This window comes from Acipenser ruthenus, chromosome 18 (genome assembly GCF_902713425.1).
Source record: "Acipenser ruthenus chromosome 18, fAciRut3.2 maternal haplotype, whole genome shotgun sequence".
Classification (NCBI taxonomy): Eukaryota; Metazoa; Chordata; class Actinopteri; order Acipenseriformes; family Acipenseridae; genus Acipenser; species Acipenser ruthenus.
The window spans coordinates 31,518,131-31,534,576 of NC_081206.1; the positions used below are offsets into that span (position 1 = coordinate 31,518,131).

Below are 16,446 nucleotides of genomic sequence, written 5' to 3' on the forward strand. Positions count from 1 at the left end.
TTTCAAGATTTCTTTTTCGCTCAATGTTTTTTGATATCAATTAGACAAGATTAATCGAGCGAGGTGTGATTAATCAGTAGCTCGTTAATGGATTAAACCCCTAGTTAAAAGTAGAGCAATGGCAGTTTGGTAACCCATAACCACGGCGCGTTGTGTTGGTGCTTACCGATGCAGGTTCGTCCATCCACAGTGAAGTGATACCCGCTCTGGCACTCACAGCGGTGACTGCCCTGCAGATTCACACACAGGGAGTGACTCCCACAGCTGCTCAGGCCCTCCGCACACTCGTCCATATCTGAGGAAGAAACGAGGGAGACCCCAGTCACGTGACCTGCAGAGCTTAAAGAACCCTACACCCCCAACCCCGAGACGTATAATACAATACAGTACAATACAATACAATACAATGCACTACAGAACAATTCAATACACTGCACTACAGTACACTACAGTACAGTATAGTACATGAAACATTTAGCACACCATGGCTCAATCTAAGTTAAGAGTGTGAGCGTTTTAACAAGTCAGGTGAAGAAAATGATTTTTTGTTGAGTGGATTAAATGTAAAAAACATTATATAAAAGGCATGCAGTACTTCACTATTCACAAAAGTAAGGACTTGATATATCCAGCGTGCAGTTCATAAAGGGTTCAAAGCACTGTTAAACCAATGTTTATTATATATATATATATATATATATATATATATATGTGAGTGTGTGTGTGTGTGCGTGTTTGTCGTTGATTTAACAGTGTTTTGAACAGGTTTGTCAGAATCTCAGAGATCTCCTCACTTCAAACCTGCAGCTGCGGGAATCTGTTAACAGAACCCCCCCCCACCCCCACCCCGAGCAGCTGCAAACATTCTGCCCCCTTTTTCTTGCGTGTTTCCAAACACCACAAACCCCCTCTTCCTTGTAATCTGGCTACATCCCCCCATTCATTTCCCAGCCAGTAAACACTCTTTAAAGAGCCAGCACCGTGTACTGTGGTCAGTCACTGAGTTTTAATGGCGTAGAGTCTGGTGTGTGGATTTTAAAATCTGTCTTCATGTGCTTTATTCATTTACTTATCTGTTCTTTTTTTTATTAATTGCTCAACAGAGATCACTGAAGTGGCTCGGTAATACAAATGAAGCTGGGACAAAATCACCAGCATTGAAGGTGCAACGGAGGCTGGACCCTTATAAAAGATTCCCATAGTAAAATCACATCAAAGAGTAAGAAAGCACAGTGGAAGCATAGGAAAGCACTGTAAAGAATAGCAAGGTATGGATTTCTTATTTAAAAACTATGGTTCCTAATGGAATGAATGTTGAATTAGACCTTAAGTCCTTTTTATGATCTATGTCAACTTACATTAAGACATGTGAATTCATATCTCTGATTCTGTGGTTTCACATTGTCCTTCTTGTGCATTACTGTATTAATTAGATGTACATTTTTTTTAATTAACTTGTCACTTCTCTTTTCTATTGGGGGTTATATTGAATCCAGTGTTTATAAACTTTATAAAAGCCTTTCTAATTGTCATTTATCATTCAGCCTTTCATTCAGAACTTGCACCTCGTCTGCTTTGGTGTGCGGATCCTTCTTTTCTGTTTAAAAAGCACATTCATAAACATGGCAAGCCTGGGTAAACCATGGCAAATGCAGAGTATAAAGCATGGGGGAAAACCGCAACATCCAGGGCAACGATACTGTGATAAACTTTGATAAGGGTAGATCGCCTGTGCTAAAAGATTCTTTGCTTCAGAAGTGTAATCCACAAAGGGATTCGGCTCCCCAGTGCAAAACTAGAGACAGTGGTGGGACCGGTGCTTACCATAGCAGTTGCGCCCGTCTCCTCTGTACCCGGTGGCACACCGGCACTGGTACTGGGTTCCCTCACCCGGGATGCACTGGGCAGTCATGTCGCACTCGTGGGTCCCCTCGTAACAGGGGCTCACAACCACGGGCTCGGGGTCCTCTGTAGGAGAAGGAAAAAAAAGCTTTTCAACAAGAGAAAAGCAGCAGCATTGACCAGCGTGAACTCAGCGACACTAGAGAAGGGAAGAGAGCGTTTCATGATGTGTGTAACCCTGAGGGCTCCTCTTGACCAGACTAGAAAAGGATCAGGGAGCTTCAATGGCAAGCATAACTAGCAGCAGAGACATGCAAACATTCCCTGAGGATCTCAAACTGTATCAAAAGGCTGCTTCAGACCCCCATCCTCCTCCTCCCCTCCTCCCCATTCCACTGTCTTTATCACGTACATTAAACACTTTGACTTCCTGTCCTCAGGGCACGGACTGATTTACTCAATCATGAAGAGCAGGAGAGCTTTTGTTTGAAGAGCAGGGTTTCTCTTGCTGAAGCTTTTCAAGTTAATGTTTCGGTGGTCCTACAGAAAGCTTTTTGTTTTACTTTGTTGTTATGAGGGGAAGGGGCCATCACTCTCTTTGTGTTTAAAACAATGGGAGTCCAGCTGGTTGTTAAATGGCTATTGAATGGGAGAGGAAACCAGGCATCATTCAGAGTGAACGCTGTGCCACTCACAGCAGGGGTGCCAGCAGAGTCGTTCTGCGTGCCACGCCTCAATGACTGACTTGTGAAAAACCGAGGGGGCACAGTACTTTGTGTGCTCAAGTAATATTTGTTTTAAAGCTGAATTCTGTTTTCCTGGCGGTTCCCAGGAATCGTTGCAAAGATGTCCATGAAACAGTTTACCATATACAATCAACAACGTGGTCAGAATTCCCATAAATTCCACACTAACATTGAATGAATAAATATATTTAATGTTGAAAAACTTGAAAAACTTTTCAACACAGTTCTATTTGAAAGAGCCACTGTGCGCAGTGCACTGCATGCCACTGCTATCCCCTGCCTGCCTTCCTCTGTTCTCAAGTGTCTGACGGCTCAGCGATGTTAACCATGCGCTTTTACCTGTCTGTTTAACTGATCTGTTTTTACTGGCTTGGCTGTCGTTCGTGGTCTGTTTCATGTCTCACTTTGTTCTTGTAACGCTGGGTCGTTGTTTCAGATTTACTGCTCCATGTAACAGAGATCGTAAAGCATTTAAAATGCTACCTTCTTTCATGACCAGCTGTTGGCCTCTCCCTGGTAAAATAAAATATCTTTTGACAGCTTTCTGACAACAGCCCCTCTGCACAGCTGGACTGACCGAACGTGTGAAACAGAGTTAGTAACACCTCCCAAGTGTCGACTGTGAGGACAGCTAGGGTTATTTACTCACAGCTCGGGTTACTGTATCATTTTTAGGCTTCAGTTTATTTTATTTTGAGGCGTCACAAAAGCATCTGAAGAGTTATATTTGCAGAATTAGCAGAGACTTAACTTTTGTGGTTAACAAAATCAGAGGAGGTTATCATAACAATATAGTTAAAGAGAAAATTAAAATAACAGTCCGATGCCAGTTAAAAATGCTCCAAAAAACTTTGAAAGGGGACAATGGCACTTAATGGGTTTAGAGACCCCTAATGCAAAGATAATGCAGTGATCTTTTCAACGACTTTGTTTTACAAAACAATAAATAACTTTGGAAGAAGTTTGTGACTTCCATGGTTGAATCCTGGAAACATCTGCACAAAGAAAATTCAGATCTTGCCTGTGCTGTCTTCTGCAGTGCAGGGCTTGAATGAACAATGCATTGTATATGTAATGTATAGCCACTCTCTCTCACACACACACACTAACATTCCACAGCCCAGCTGGTGAGTAACAGGCTTGGCTCACCCCAGCTGGAATCTGAAACACATTTAACACTGAAGCCTGCCTCTATCTGGACACTGGAATTTATCTGGGTGTTTTAGATTCTCATGACATCACCGGGCAGCTATTTCCCATTAAACCTGTCATCTGTGCATTAGAGCTGTAGAACTCACTCAACCCCTTTCTTCCTGCTTACTCTCCCCTGAACCCTTAACGACAAGCTGGTAAAGGGTATGAGAACCAAACCCACAACAAACACAGAACGAATAGACCACATGCACACCTCCGCTCATGCAGCACATTGAACTGGCTATGGCAGCTCTGGCAGCCTGAAAGCCTTGTTTATTTGAACCCTCTAGAGTGGATCTGCTGTTCCATGTGTGAACCAAGCAGCAGCAGCAGCACCCACCCCCAACCCCTGCAACCCCCACCCCCCCAGCCCTCCATCCCTCCCCAATGTAGACATTCTAGAAATCAAAGACAGATAAGAGCTTTATCAGCAGCGGTCTCCTCTCACTGGCTCGCCCATCCATCAGATCAGTTTATAAGAGGTCTTACTGATCTGGCTGGAGAACTCCCACTGCTAGCCTATCAGTCTGTCCCATTTCAAAGGCAGTAAGTGAGCTGGGTTAAAGAACGACCACTGACTGACCTCCTGCTCGCCTGTGTAAGGGGGGTTCTCGTAAATCTAAATACCTGGACTCCCAGGGATACTAACCACAGCCTGATTCACACTTCCTGAGCAATTTACTGGATGAACACTTCGCGGAAACGCAAATCCATGAGAATTCGGCGTGCTTCTTGGTTTACAAGTGAAGCACTGTGTAAACTGATGCAATGATGATTTCCATCTGGGGATAGGATTTGTGTTTGCTGCTGGAAGCGTTTCGAGCGTGCAAGCCCATGACAGCTCATACCTGGCCTGGGAACTCCCGGTCAATGCTTGCTCGTTTTCAAGGCATGGCAGTTCAGCAGTTTTATAACAGTCCTGCCAGCTCTTTTACACTCCTGCAGCAGTCATGGCTGGCCTGCTGATTAAGAGAAGCTGATCGAGACAAGTTTAGACAACCCGGGAGAGGGTGCTTATGTAACGGGCAGTGCTGAGTGACGGATTCTGAGCCTGGTCTGTGAGACGAGGTTAAAGGCGCTCGCTGGTGCGTGCGCGCGTGTGTGCGTGTGTGCGTGTGTGGACGCCGGTTCACCCGTCACGCTTACCTCTGACAGGGCCGATCTGGTTGGTGAGTGCGTATCTCAGCACCTGCTCCTCCTTGTTGTACAGCATGAAGACACGCTCCACGCTCAGCTGCTGCGTGTCCGGCAGGCTCCTGTGGCGGTGGCGGCAGTCTTGGTACGTCACGTTCTGGCTCAGCTGGTAGGAGAAGGTCTGGGAGCCACTTCCCACAGACAGCACGGTGTACTCTCTGAGTGAGGACGACTTCACCACTGAACACAGAGCAGAAACCGGTCAGATACCTCACCCATCTCACCCACACCCTGATGTGACGCATTTAACACACAACATGCAGATGATTTCACCAAAACGCATCTCGGAACTTATTGCGCTCTTTACTGTGTCGTTGATGTCATTGACGACATTCGCTATTCTGCAACGCAAACCAAGCAGAATCAAGCAGATTAATGACAGACTGAATTGTGAAGACAATCTTCCATTGCCCTACAGCTGAACCACTCGTTCCCGTCTTAGAAAAATGAAAGGACACTACAAGCTTCTCGAGATCACAAAGGCGTTATTATATTGTATAGATCAGAGGGAGCAGAGTGCGTGGGACCTCTACCCCCTGCCCATACAGACCGGCTCTGTGAATACCACGGAACACAGGACTTCAGCCTCCAAGGCTTTTAAAAGCACCACATCCAGCACAGCAGTACAACACAAGTGGCCTGTTTCACAAACCCTGATTAACCTAACGTTACCTTGGGCAAGGTATTGCCAGACGATTGCTAATGAAACCAGACAAAGGTCAAGTTACGCAGAGGTAAATAGCTGGTTTGACAGCCCCATATTAGCACTTCCATGCCTAAGGTAACATTGCAGGATGAGAGTTTTAATCGAGGCAGGGCTCCTCTCTAATGCAGGAGCTTCATTAACCACGGAAAGGGAGAGGTGTACCTGAGGGCAGGTACTGGTACAGCTCCTTGTAGGGCTCCATCTGCACAGTGGCGCCGGGGGACACGAAGGGCACCTGCCCCTGGATCTCAGTGCTCACAGTCAGGTAGTTCTGAGAGTCCAGGCCCTGGGCTTTCTGGATGATACTGAGCCTCTCGTTCCCAGGGTAGAACGTGATATCGGCATAGCGGGCAAACTCAGCACCTGAGAAACACAGGGAATTCTCTTAATGTATCACCATCGTCATCACATCATCATCACCATCATCATCACCATCATCATCACCATCATCATCACATCACCATCGTCATCACATCATCATCACATCATCATCATCAGCATCATCATCACCATCATCATAGCCATCGTCATCACATCACCATCGTCATCACATCATCATCACATCATCATCATCATCATCACCATCACCATCGTCATCATCATCACCGCCATCATCATCACCGCCATCATCATCGTCATCATAATCGTCATCATCATCCCCATGCTGTACATTTCTCATACAGAGCGTTCTTTAGTCTTTTGTGCAGTCAGCTGGGCATACAAAGATGACGTTTAAAAGAATTAATAGCAGTTTGATCCATTCTTGGCTTTGCTGCAAGTTTAATAAGACGTGCCTGAGTTTATTACCTCTACACTGTGGCTGATCAAGCTCGTAGTAAAACCTGGAATGGGTGAAACTGCTGTGCAACAGGGGTCTTATTTCCATCCCTGTAATTAGCTTGGTTATGATTAATTCTGACCTATGGAGAGCAAACCATTTGAATCTTATTCTATCCCTCACACGTGTGTCCTGAACCCCCCCCCCCCCCCCACACACACACTGCTGGTCTGATTCCCTTATCTTTATATCCCTGTAAACCCTCTTGCTTTCCCCAGGAGCACATCCAATTCTGTTGTGACTGTATTTGCACTCACTGATTTGACGATCGTCCCTGCAGGTAACTTATTTCATAGGTTTCTCACCTGCTGTGTGAAATAGTTCTACCAGACAGGACCCCCTATTTGCTCTTGCTAAATCTCTCAGTGTTTTTAGTACAACTGCTTTCCAAATGGGAAACTGCCATTGCTCATGGCACACCAGCACCTGTCTAATCCCGGTTTAAGCGACAGATCCCGGTTCTCTTACCCGTGACACTGAATCCGTTCTCGTGGCCGGTCAGCTCCAGGGCGAAGAGCCAGCCAAAGAGGCCTCCGATGGGGGAAAGGGGCATCAGCGCCCAGCCGGCAGGCTCGGGGACGTGGCTGATGGCCGTGTAGGCTCTCCCGTCGCTCACCACCACGTAGGCATGCAGGTCCACGCTGCCAAGGTCCACGGGCGTGGCACCCACCAAGACACGCCCGCTCACCTTCCCGTTCACGCGATGGGGCACTCCTGTTGGGCAGGGGAAGAGAATAAAGACAAAGAAACGAAATTGAGAAAAACACAGGGGAGGGGCAGAAAGAAACACAATTAGAATAACAAGGTGTTCTTGCTTATTCCTACATGCAATAAACACAATCAATATCCATCTGCTACAGTTGCAGGGTTAGAAACTCGCATTAGCAACGCAGGCCTGGGTTTCAGAACTATGCATATTATTAAACTGATCAGGTGCCAGGAGTTTGAACTATCAGTTCCCTGCTAAATTCCCTTTTCCCAGCCCTATAGCTGTAGCACAACACCTAATAGCAACCCTACAGCCTCTCCCCATGTGCTCTTTGAGTAGGGCATTTAACAGTGCGAGCCACATAATGAAGCTAGAAGAGCTGTACTGTATCTAAGAATGAATACTTGGCACGTGAAGCACTTCTCTTGACCTCTAAAGAATGTCGACGGTCCGGCGCAGTATAAACGGTTCTGTTAGAAGCAACGTCACACTGCAAAGAGCTGATCTGGCAGGAAATAGCTGGAGAGCAGAAACAAGATGACACTGTTCCGATGCATGCCTTATTGGAAGAGTGCCTGGCTCTTACGCGAGCCTGCTGGTCTGCAAAGACAGCAGGCAGCTTTCTAAAAGCTAGACACAAAAAAAAAAAAAAAACACACAAGGATAAACTAAAAACGTCTTTGTTTTAAAATCATTTAGCATGCTCCCTGTTGATTTAAAGACAGGCCCACTTTGCTAACCACACACAGACCTACCTGACTCAGTGCAGTCTAGACAAAGCGTATGGAGTTCACAAGCCTCCTCTTATGAGTGTCCAGGATCAGGGTCTCAAAGCATTCTGAATTCACTCTGTAACCTGGAGCTGTGTTGTATGCTGAAGATCAGCCTCACTGATGCCTGGCAGGAGTATTAGGTACTAGACCCCCTTTGACCCCTCACACAAGGTAACCTACACTGTAGAGTACATACCGTCTGGCAGGCAGTGCCTCCCGTTTCCATAGTAACCCGACTGGCAATGGCAGCAGAATCCCGACAAGTAATCGGAACAGTAGGCGTGTCGCGAGCACTGCCCCTCAAACTGAGCGCAGGTCTCCCTGCTTTCTGTGTTGTACACAAACACTGCAAAACAGAAGATTCAAACATCACTGAAAGAACTGGTGCTGCTCTGGAGCCAAGGGCTTTGACCTGGGGCAATGCTGGCTTTCGTTTTCATAGCGGTGTTTGAACAGTCAAATAAAATGAATTTAATAATGCAGGCTACAGTGCCAGCGATGCACTTCAGTAACCCTGATGTGAACACCCTGCCCCCCCTTCTTGCAGCCTTCCCCAGACTGAAACCCAGGATTACAGCACTAGCCCACTGTGTTACCTAGACCCACAGGATCCTGTCTGTCTGAGCACACCCCAGCCAGGGGAACCTGGCTTCACCAGATTTGTTGGATCAAAGATCTGGATATTTCTAGGCCAGCACTGAGTTGTCTGTATCGGCAAATAAAAAATGAAATGTCTCTCCTCAAGTAAAGCGTGTTCCTCTGTTTAAACATCCTTGTCTCAATGAGTCAGTGTCTGACGTTTGGAAGAGTTCCTACACAGCAAGCGTTTTCCCACATACAGTACAGACATATCAAACAGTGGAGAAAGTAGAGAAACACATGGGGATAATCCTTTCTCATCCTGTCCGGCACATTCACCAAGGAAAATACATTTTAAAACGAAGTAGGAAGTAGGAAGGTCATTTACATTTATACTCGCATGCCTTTGAATTGAACTGTCAATATTTACTGAAAGATTATCTGTTGAATGTGAGCTATATATAGACACACACACACACTGCATTCAATAACTATAATCTATACTGAAATAATGAAGCCGGTCGATATTAAAGCAAAGATGATCACTGTAAACAGGCCCATGATTGGACACCCCTGCTATAAACAGAACCCCCTCAAACTCAAGAGGAGTTCCAGCTCTGAAGTAAAAACCCTCTCACCTCCAGCGTCCACGTCCACGTCTTCATCCACGCTGACCACGCTCCTGCCCTGTGTGTGGGGGGGTCTGCTCTCTGGCAAGGGGATGACACCCCCCTCTGGGTACACTGCCTGCACGTCTGCCTCCCGGGGCTGGGGGTTGGAGGGCTCGGGGTAAGAAGCCTGGGGGTAAGCGGGCTCGGGGTAAGAGGGCTCAGGGTAAGAGGGCTCAGGGTAAGAAGCCTGGGGGTAAGAGGGATTGGGGTAAGAGGGCTCGGGGTAAGAGGGCTCAGGGTAAGAAGCCTGGGGATAAGAGGGATCGGGGTAAGAGGGCTCGGGGTAGGAAGCCTGGGGGTAAGAGGGATTGGGGTAAGAGGGCTCGGGGTAAGAAGCCTGGGGATAAGAGGGATCGGGGTAAGAGGGCTCAGGGTAAGAGGGCTCAGGGTAAGAAGCCTGGGGGTAAGAGGGATCGGGGTAAGAGGGCTCAGGGTAAGAGGGCTCAGGGTAGGAAGCCTGGGGATAAGAGGGATCGGGATAAGAGGGATCGGGGTAAGAGGGCTCGGGGTAGGAAGCCTGGGGGTAAGAGGGATCAGGGTAGGAAGCCTGGGGGTAAGAGGGATCAGGGTAGGAAGCCTGGGGGTAAGAGGGCTCATGTTTAAGGTGGTGTTCAGGCAGCTGGGTAGTGTCAGTTTCAGAGGGGGACTGGGTGGCCACAGGGACGGGGCCTGGGAGCTGTTCCGAAGGGTCTTCACTGGCGGGGTAGTTGTTACTGGACTCCGGGGGCTCTGGATATGAAGGCGTGGGATACTCCTCCTCCTCCTCCTGCCCGTCCTCATCCTCGTAGATCTCCTCAGAGTAGTCCTGTTCAGGGTAGTCAGGCTCGGGCTGGCTGGGCTGCCCCGGGTTGTTCAGGGTACTGTCCAGAGTCACCACAGAGTCCCCACCGGGCTGAGCACCCCCGGCCTCCGCAGCAACCACGTTATCCAGGGGGAAGCTGCTCCCGATGCGGTAGAGCCACAGCCCAGGCACTCCGGTGTTCCCGACCCTGCAGGGAACGAGAGAAGAGCACAGGTGAACAAAAGGACTGCTGCCACAGGGATCTGTGCAAAAAAACTGCACAAACACAGCGCTCTCTTAATAGAAAGTTACTGCATGAAACGTTTGAGTTCGATAGACAGGGAGAGTGCGTACCAGCATTGCATTTTAGTTATCATTTTACAAACACCGCCTGGCTCCTATTAATTTGTTTATTAGCGGTTTCGCTGTAAACATGTGAGAAGTTAGTCTGTGCAGTATTTCAATGTAGTTAGACGGGCCTGGCATCTCATGCCAACTGAAAGTATTTGAAAAGATTTAAATCAGCCTAACCCTGACCCTGACCCCGACCCCGACCCCGACCCTGACCCTGACCCCGACCCCGACCCCGACCCTGACCCTGACCCTGACCGAACCTAAAGAATGTAGTAACGAGCGTGGGCTGTCGTTGTGCCCCTGTGCCAGTATCTGTGGCGGCTCTCTGCGTGTGGCACTCACTGGTGCAGGTTCTTGACGGTCTGCTCGCTGCTGGTCACGCTGTAGAAGGGCCCCTCTTTCCGCAGGAACATGAAGCTCAGCTCTCCCCGGCTGAACCCCACGCGCGCCGGCAGCTCCAGCTGCACGTTGTAGGACTCCTTGGGGCGCGTGCCGTAGAACTGCAGCTCCTTGTGCGGGTACAGGAACAGGGCGAAGGTGTCTGTGTCGTCATAGGCCAGCACCACCTGGAACGTGTTCACCTGCCAGGGGGCGAGGGGGGGTGGGGGGGGGGGGGGGCACAGTGATTCACGGAAGAATTGAGCTGCCAGCTTTCCATTTAGAGGTCTCTTCATGGTTGAGTCTAGATCCCGGAAGAGGAAAGGACCAAGGAGAAGAATGAGGGTGTGGTTTCAACCGAGGGACTGCTGTGACACCAGCGATTTCTGTTCTTTTAAACATACCCCACCCCCCCCCCCCCCCCCCCGCACCAAACAGAATCAACTCCTCCGAGACAACGTTGACTTTATCTCTGAACCACCTCAGGGCTTTAAAACGACAAGCCGACGAGTTTAAAAAGATTCCATAATCTGAGAAAATGTATCCAATCACAGCAGTGCCTCGTTTGAAACCACACCCTCGTTCCTCCCCTAGGTCCTTTCCTCCTATGGGAACTAGCCTCGACCGCCTCTTTATAAGCCCAATGCAATTCCCTCAGCTCCATCCCCACAGCCTTCTTTGGCAGCGGCCATCTCGAACTTGAACTTAGTAGCAATTCTGACCAGAGGTCTTCATAAAGACCAATAAAGTCTTTATGTTTGTCTAAATGTATGCTTTAGTTTATTTTTAGTACCACAGTACTACAAGCCATATTTACAAAGGGTTTTCTTTCCCTAACTTAACGATATAAAACTGACAAAACAAACAACTAAGCCATTCTCTTCTCAAGCAGTCACAAGCCATTTCTTTCTCAGTGTTTGTAACATTAACGCAGACTGAAACACATGTAATTCAATACAGGTAGCCCGCAGACTGCTAGGCTGTACACAGTTTAAGGGAAGCTCGCTGCTAAGCTTGTAACAGATGTGTACTGTAGAGGGGATGAATGGAGGCATTTGTCCTTTCTTTTTTTTTGTGAACGTCACTTTAATGTGACAGGCGCCACCCTGTTGGAGACCCGGGCTGCGCCGAGCTGAGACGTTACATCCTGGTTAACGTGGAATCAAAGCATCAGGCAGCTTCCCAGCCCAGGTCTCAAACGGATATTCCGAGGATCCCAATCCCCAGCTCTAATTAGTAAACCACACTGCCTCGGAGCGCTGCTGCAACACGCCTATAAACAAGATTATTTAAAGATGTTATCCTACATCATTAAAAAAAAACACACACACATGGCTGAAAATGGCAAAGCAAGCCTATGAACTGGAGGGATCACAGCTCTGCTGGCTCGTTATAGCTTTGTTTAGCAAGGAAACCACTGAGATGAGAGAATATTGTTTCCCAGAAGAGTGCATATGAAGGCAGACTGAATCCTCTAGTAAAACTTTATGGGCTGGTTTCACAGACCCGAGTAACCGTAGTCTTGAACTACCTTGAGGTCGTCCAAGATTAGTGCAAACCAGGGTCTGTGAAACCTTAGGTTAGTGTCACAAATCCACATGGAATTTCTAGCTAATGTGATTTGCTATTAAATTCAAACATATTTTGGTGACGCTATTTTTCCCACCTGCTCGTATATCAGAGAGCAGACATTTTTAGCTCATTAAACAAGGATGGAAATAAGACTCTTATTGCACAGCAGTTTCACCCATTCCAGGTTTTACTACGAGCTTGATTAGCCACAGTGTAGAGATAGCAAGCTCAGGTGTGTCTGATTAAACTCCTAGTAAAACCAGGAATGGATCAAACTGCTGTGCAACAGGAGTCTAATTTCCATCTCTGTTATACATACATTTCTTTATCTCTGCGATTGAATGTGTTACGACAAGTCTTAAAACAAGAACAACACCATATACTGTACAGCATTCAGAGTCTGTCTTAGCCCCGGTACAATCATTATTAGGATAGACACGTACACACGCCTTTATGTAGTTTTGTTTCTTTGGGATGTTGGCTACTTAAGAGCACTGTGAGTAAGACGAGCCATGATTCAGAATTTCTGCAACGTGCAGCAGCTATTTAAACATCTACCCTGACAGCACAGCAGAGACTCCCAGCCAGCAGCCAGCACATCAGCTTCAATGTGTTTGACACAGCGGTGCAGTCGAGGGGAAACGCAGGTAAACCCACTTCTCACACGGGGAATTTGGAGTTTGCCCGCTTCTCATTTAAAGAATAAAGAGTTTAGTCGCTCCTACTCTCCTGTGAGAAGCAGATCCAGGCTATACCAAGGCTTAAAGCCAAGGCATATTGCAGCGTATGATATAAAGTGACTCAGGTGCATTTAATGATGGGCAGAATCCCTTCTGATTAACCTGCAACCCACAATTCTGCACGACCTCCACAACCGGCATGCGTGTAATCTAAGGGCATCTCTGCACACCCTCAGTGCCGATCATGAACACCAAAGCGGTTCGTTCAGTCGTTTCTTTTTTTACCACTACACCACTGGTTTGACAGCAGTGCTTGGTACAGCACTAAGAGCAGCCCAGATTAATGTATAATGGATGACATGGAGATGGACTGCCACGCAGGCCACACTGTGCTTCCTTATAGGAGACTGCTTGGCCAGCGCCTCCATCAAGCCATAACTTCAAACAACGTCAATCATAAGATCTGGTGTGAAACAGACAAGAGGAACACACAAACCCATTGAGGAACTCACTCGGCTGACAGACAGAGACACGCACACACAATCTTCCAGACAGAGGGACAGCGGGAAGCCCTACCCTGTTGGAAGGCACCGAGTTCCGCGTCAGCTCCTCGTACGGCCCCACGCTGTCCCAGGTCGCTATGAAGACGGCGGTGGGGCTGAAGGTGCTCTCGGGGAAGCCTCTCTTTACTTCCTCGGCTGCCCGGATCAGCACCTCCGTGGAGTCGTCCTCCCGGTAGTAGATCGCTCCCTTCCCGTTGCTCGTGTCCAGATCGGCCAGGAAGGGGGCGATGACTGGGAAATCTGTTGGGAAACCGTCATCCACGTACTGCGTCTCCCGAGGGAAATCCTGCGGCGAGATGATCCCGTTGGTGCCCACCTGAGGAAAGGCAGCAACAATACATTACAAACTGAGGACCCCGTAGTCTCCTGCAGCACGGGCAGGCACCGCTGGCTCATCCACACCAAGTCTTTGTTCAAACATGCACTCAATGATTACATTTTAAAAAATGCTTCCTCTGACAGGGTCAAAAGGCTTTAATCATATTTTACAGCTTAATCCCAGACTGGCATTGCTACAGGACCGTATCCCGGAGTGGCATTGCTACAGGACCGTATCCCGGAGTGGCATTGCTACAGGACCGTATCCCAGAGTGGCATTGCTACAGGACCGTATCCCGCAGTGGCATTGCTACAGGACCGTATCCCGGAGTGGCATTGCTACAGGCTACAGGACCGTGGGGTTGAACACCCGGGACGTTCAGTCTCATTTTGAAATCTGACAGTATGTATCCATTTGATGCTTCCATCGACCACCCTTGCGCCTGTGTAGAAGACTGCAGCCAACTGATAAGACTCCTTTTACACAGCAGCTTGAGCCAGTGCTTAAAGAACTACACACCTGAACGGATCAAACTGCTCTGCATAGGGAGTGTGATTTCTGTTCCTGTATTGTGTCTGGGAGCGATCTGCAAACCCCCATGGCTGCACGCATCCTGCATTACATTGTGGACTCTTTTAAAACGCTCACCATGGTATATGTATATTTGCACTGTGATGTTTCACTTGACCAGGCTTTTTCCCATACTTACATAGGCTGGACTTGTCCTAGCTTTGTGGTTAACCAAGTTATAACAATGCTATCCATTCCTTACCACACCCGCCTGTGCATTGCTTGCCAGTGCTTCACCGTGCTCTCTGTATGCCCTGCAACGCTCACCAGGCGTTTACCACTGCGCAATGCGCTTTGATATTCCTGTAAGGAGGCTGTGTGGTCCAGTGGTTAAAGAAAAGGAGCTTGTAACCAGGAGGTCCCCGATTCAAATCCCACCTCAGCCACTGACTCATTGTGTGACCCTGAGCAAGTCACTTAACCTCCTTGTGCTCCGTCTTTCGGATGAGACGTTGTTGTAAGTGACTCTGCAGCTGATGCATAGTTAACACACCCTAGTCTCTGTAAGTCGCCTTGGATAAAGGCGTCTGCTAAATAAACAAATAATAATTAAAGGCGCTATATATACATTGATCTTAGTTACTCGGTGCATACGCCGGCTCTTCTAGCGCGTTAATAAGAGTTCAGCGCAGTTCATTAATACTCGGGGTCGTCTGTAGAGGCTATTTGGGGTCAAAGCACAGCCGGACGTTTACAGAGGCCAGCATTGTGATCGCCGGGTTTTTTATTTTTATTTTTTATAGTAAATCAGGGTTTGCAAAAAAAAAAAAAAAAGTACCTCAGTTCCATCTCATTTAGTCTCTGCATCGCGTTTGGTCGGACGTGCCGCACTGCAGCCTAATTCAGTGTAACGGGATATTAATGAAAGCTTCATCTGCTGGAACTGTATGACTCCAAGTGATGAAAACATGGATGGTAAAGAAAGCTCGGTCTGTATTGTGGAGTCTTGATTACCTCCTTAAAGGATGCACGGGGAACAACTTAACCCATTCAAAGCATGACCCGTAAAACCAAATGCTTCAACATTAAAGCGACAGAGCATTGAAAACGCGCTCTGGGTGCTATATGGGGTTAGAATGTGTTGCATATGTGTGTGCTCGACTACAGTACATTAGATGCGAGGAGAGGAATCATCATCATCATTATCATCATCATCATCTTTATTTTCACTTTCCTACACTGTGATCCAAAGTCACGTGCCAGCTGGCTACTCTTCTTCCTTATGTAAACATACACAGCATACAGATTGCGTTCACATACATGCTTTAATATTGTATGCATATCCCAGTGTAAACGACTCGAGAGGAATTCGTTAGTTATCCCTTCAGTAATGCACGGCACGTACCCATCACGTACAGTTATAGCTCTGCAACTGTATTTTAAAACTCCCGAACAAAAAAAACAACTTTACAAAAGCCAAGCAGACCGTCACATTATCCAGCACTGACGTCACCGTGCTCCTAAGAGAACAATCACGCGTTAATGCACAACTGCATGGCAATGCTACCCGGTTAACGCGGCGCTGATCATTACACGGATAACGGGGAGCACTTACGTAGAGCTCGCTGAACTTTGTCTCGTAGAAATACAGCGGTCTCTTCAAGGTAAGCACTTCGGACGTCTCGTCATCCCCTTCTGGGAGAGCGGAGTCTCCGCTGTGAGGTCCGTAAGGGAAGAGGTCTCGCCTTGCAATCGCAGACACCAGGCAGAAAGTCCAGGACAGTTTTAGAAGGAAAACTGTCGCTTTGTCCCACATCTTTTTTTATTTAAATAATAATAATAATAATAATAATAATAATAATAATAATAATAATAATAATAATAATAATATTACTGCATTTGGCTTAAATAAACTAAGCTGCTAGAATAGCGAGAGAGTGGGACGGGGGTTTTAAAGTATAGGAGCGCTGTTGCATCTAGCTAGCTGCGCGGCTGTGACTGGACATCCCCACTCAACATTAGGAATTTCAACCCACA

At 47.5% G+C, this 16,446-nt stretch overlaps 1 protein-coding gene across 1 annotated transcript in view; it reads right to left on the reverse strand.

The window, feature by feature from the left end:
• LOC117422006 (nidogen-2-like) overlaps positions 1-16,446 on the reverse strand; it is a 29,969-nt gene extending 13,523 nt beyond the window's left edge. Inside the window, exons 1-10 of the mRNA XM_058990544.1 lie at positions 16,025-16,446; positions 13,594-13,896; positions 10,730-10,968; positions 9,220-10,241; positions 8,199-8,348; positions 6,989-7,234; positions 5,845-6,045; positions 4,929-5,156; positions 1,825-1,968; positions 167-295 (exon numbers count right to left, since the gene is read on the reverse strand). Of these exons, the coding sequence (XP_058846527.1) occupies positions 167-295; positions 1,825-1,968; positions 4,929-5,156; positions 5,845-6,045; positions 6,989-7,234; positions 8,199-8,348; positions 9,220-10,241; positions 10,730-10,968; positions 13,594-13,896; positions 16,025-16,225 (2,863 nt within the window). The 5' untranslated portion in view covers positions 16,226-16,446. The remainder of the gene's footprint in view (positions 1-166; positions 296-1,824; positions 1,969-4,928; positions 5,157-5,844; positions 6,046-6,988; positions 7,235-8,198; positions 8,349-9,219; positions 10,242-10,729; positions 10,969-13,593; positions 13,897-16,024) is intronic.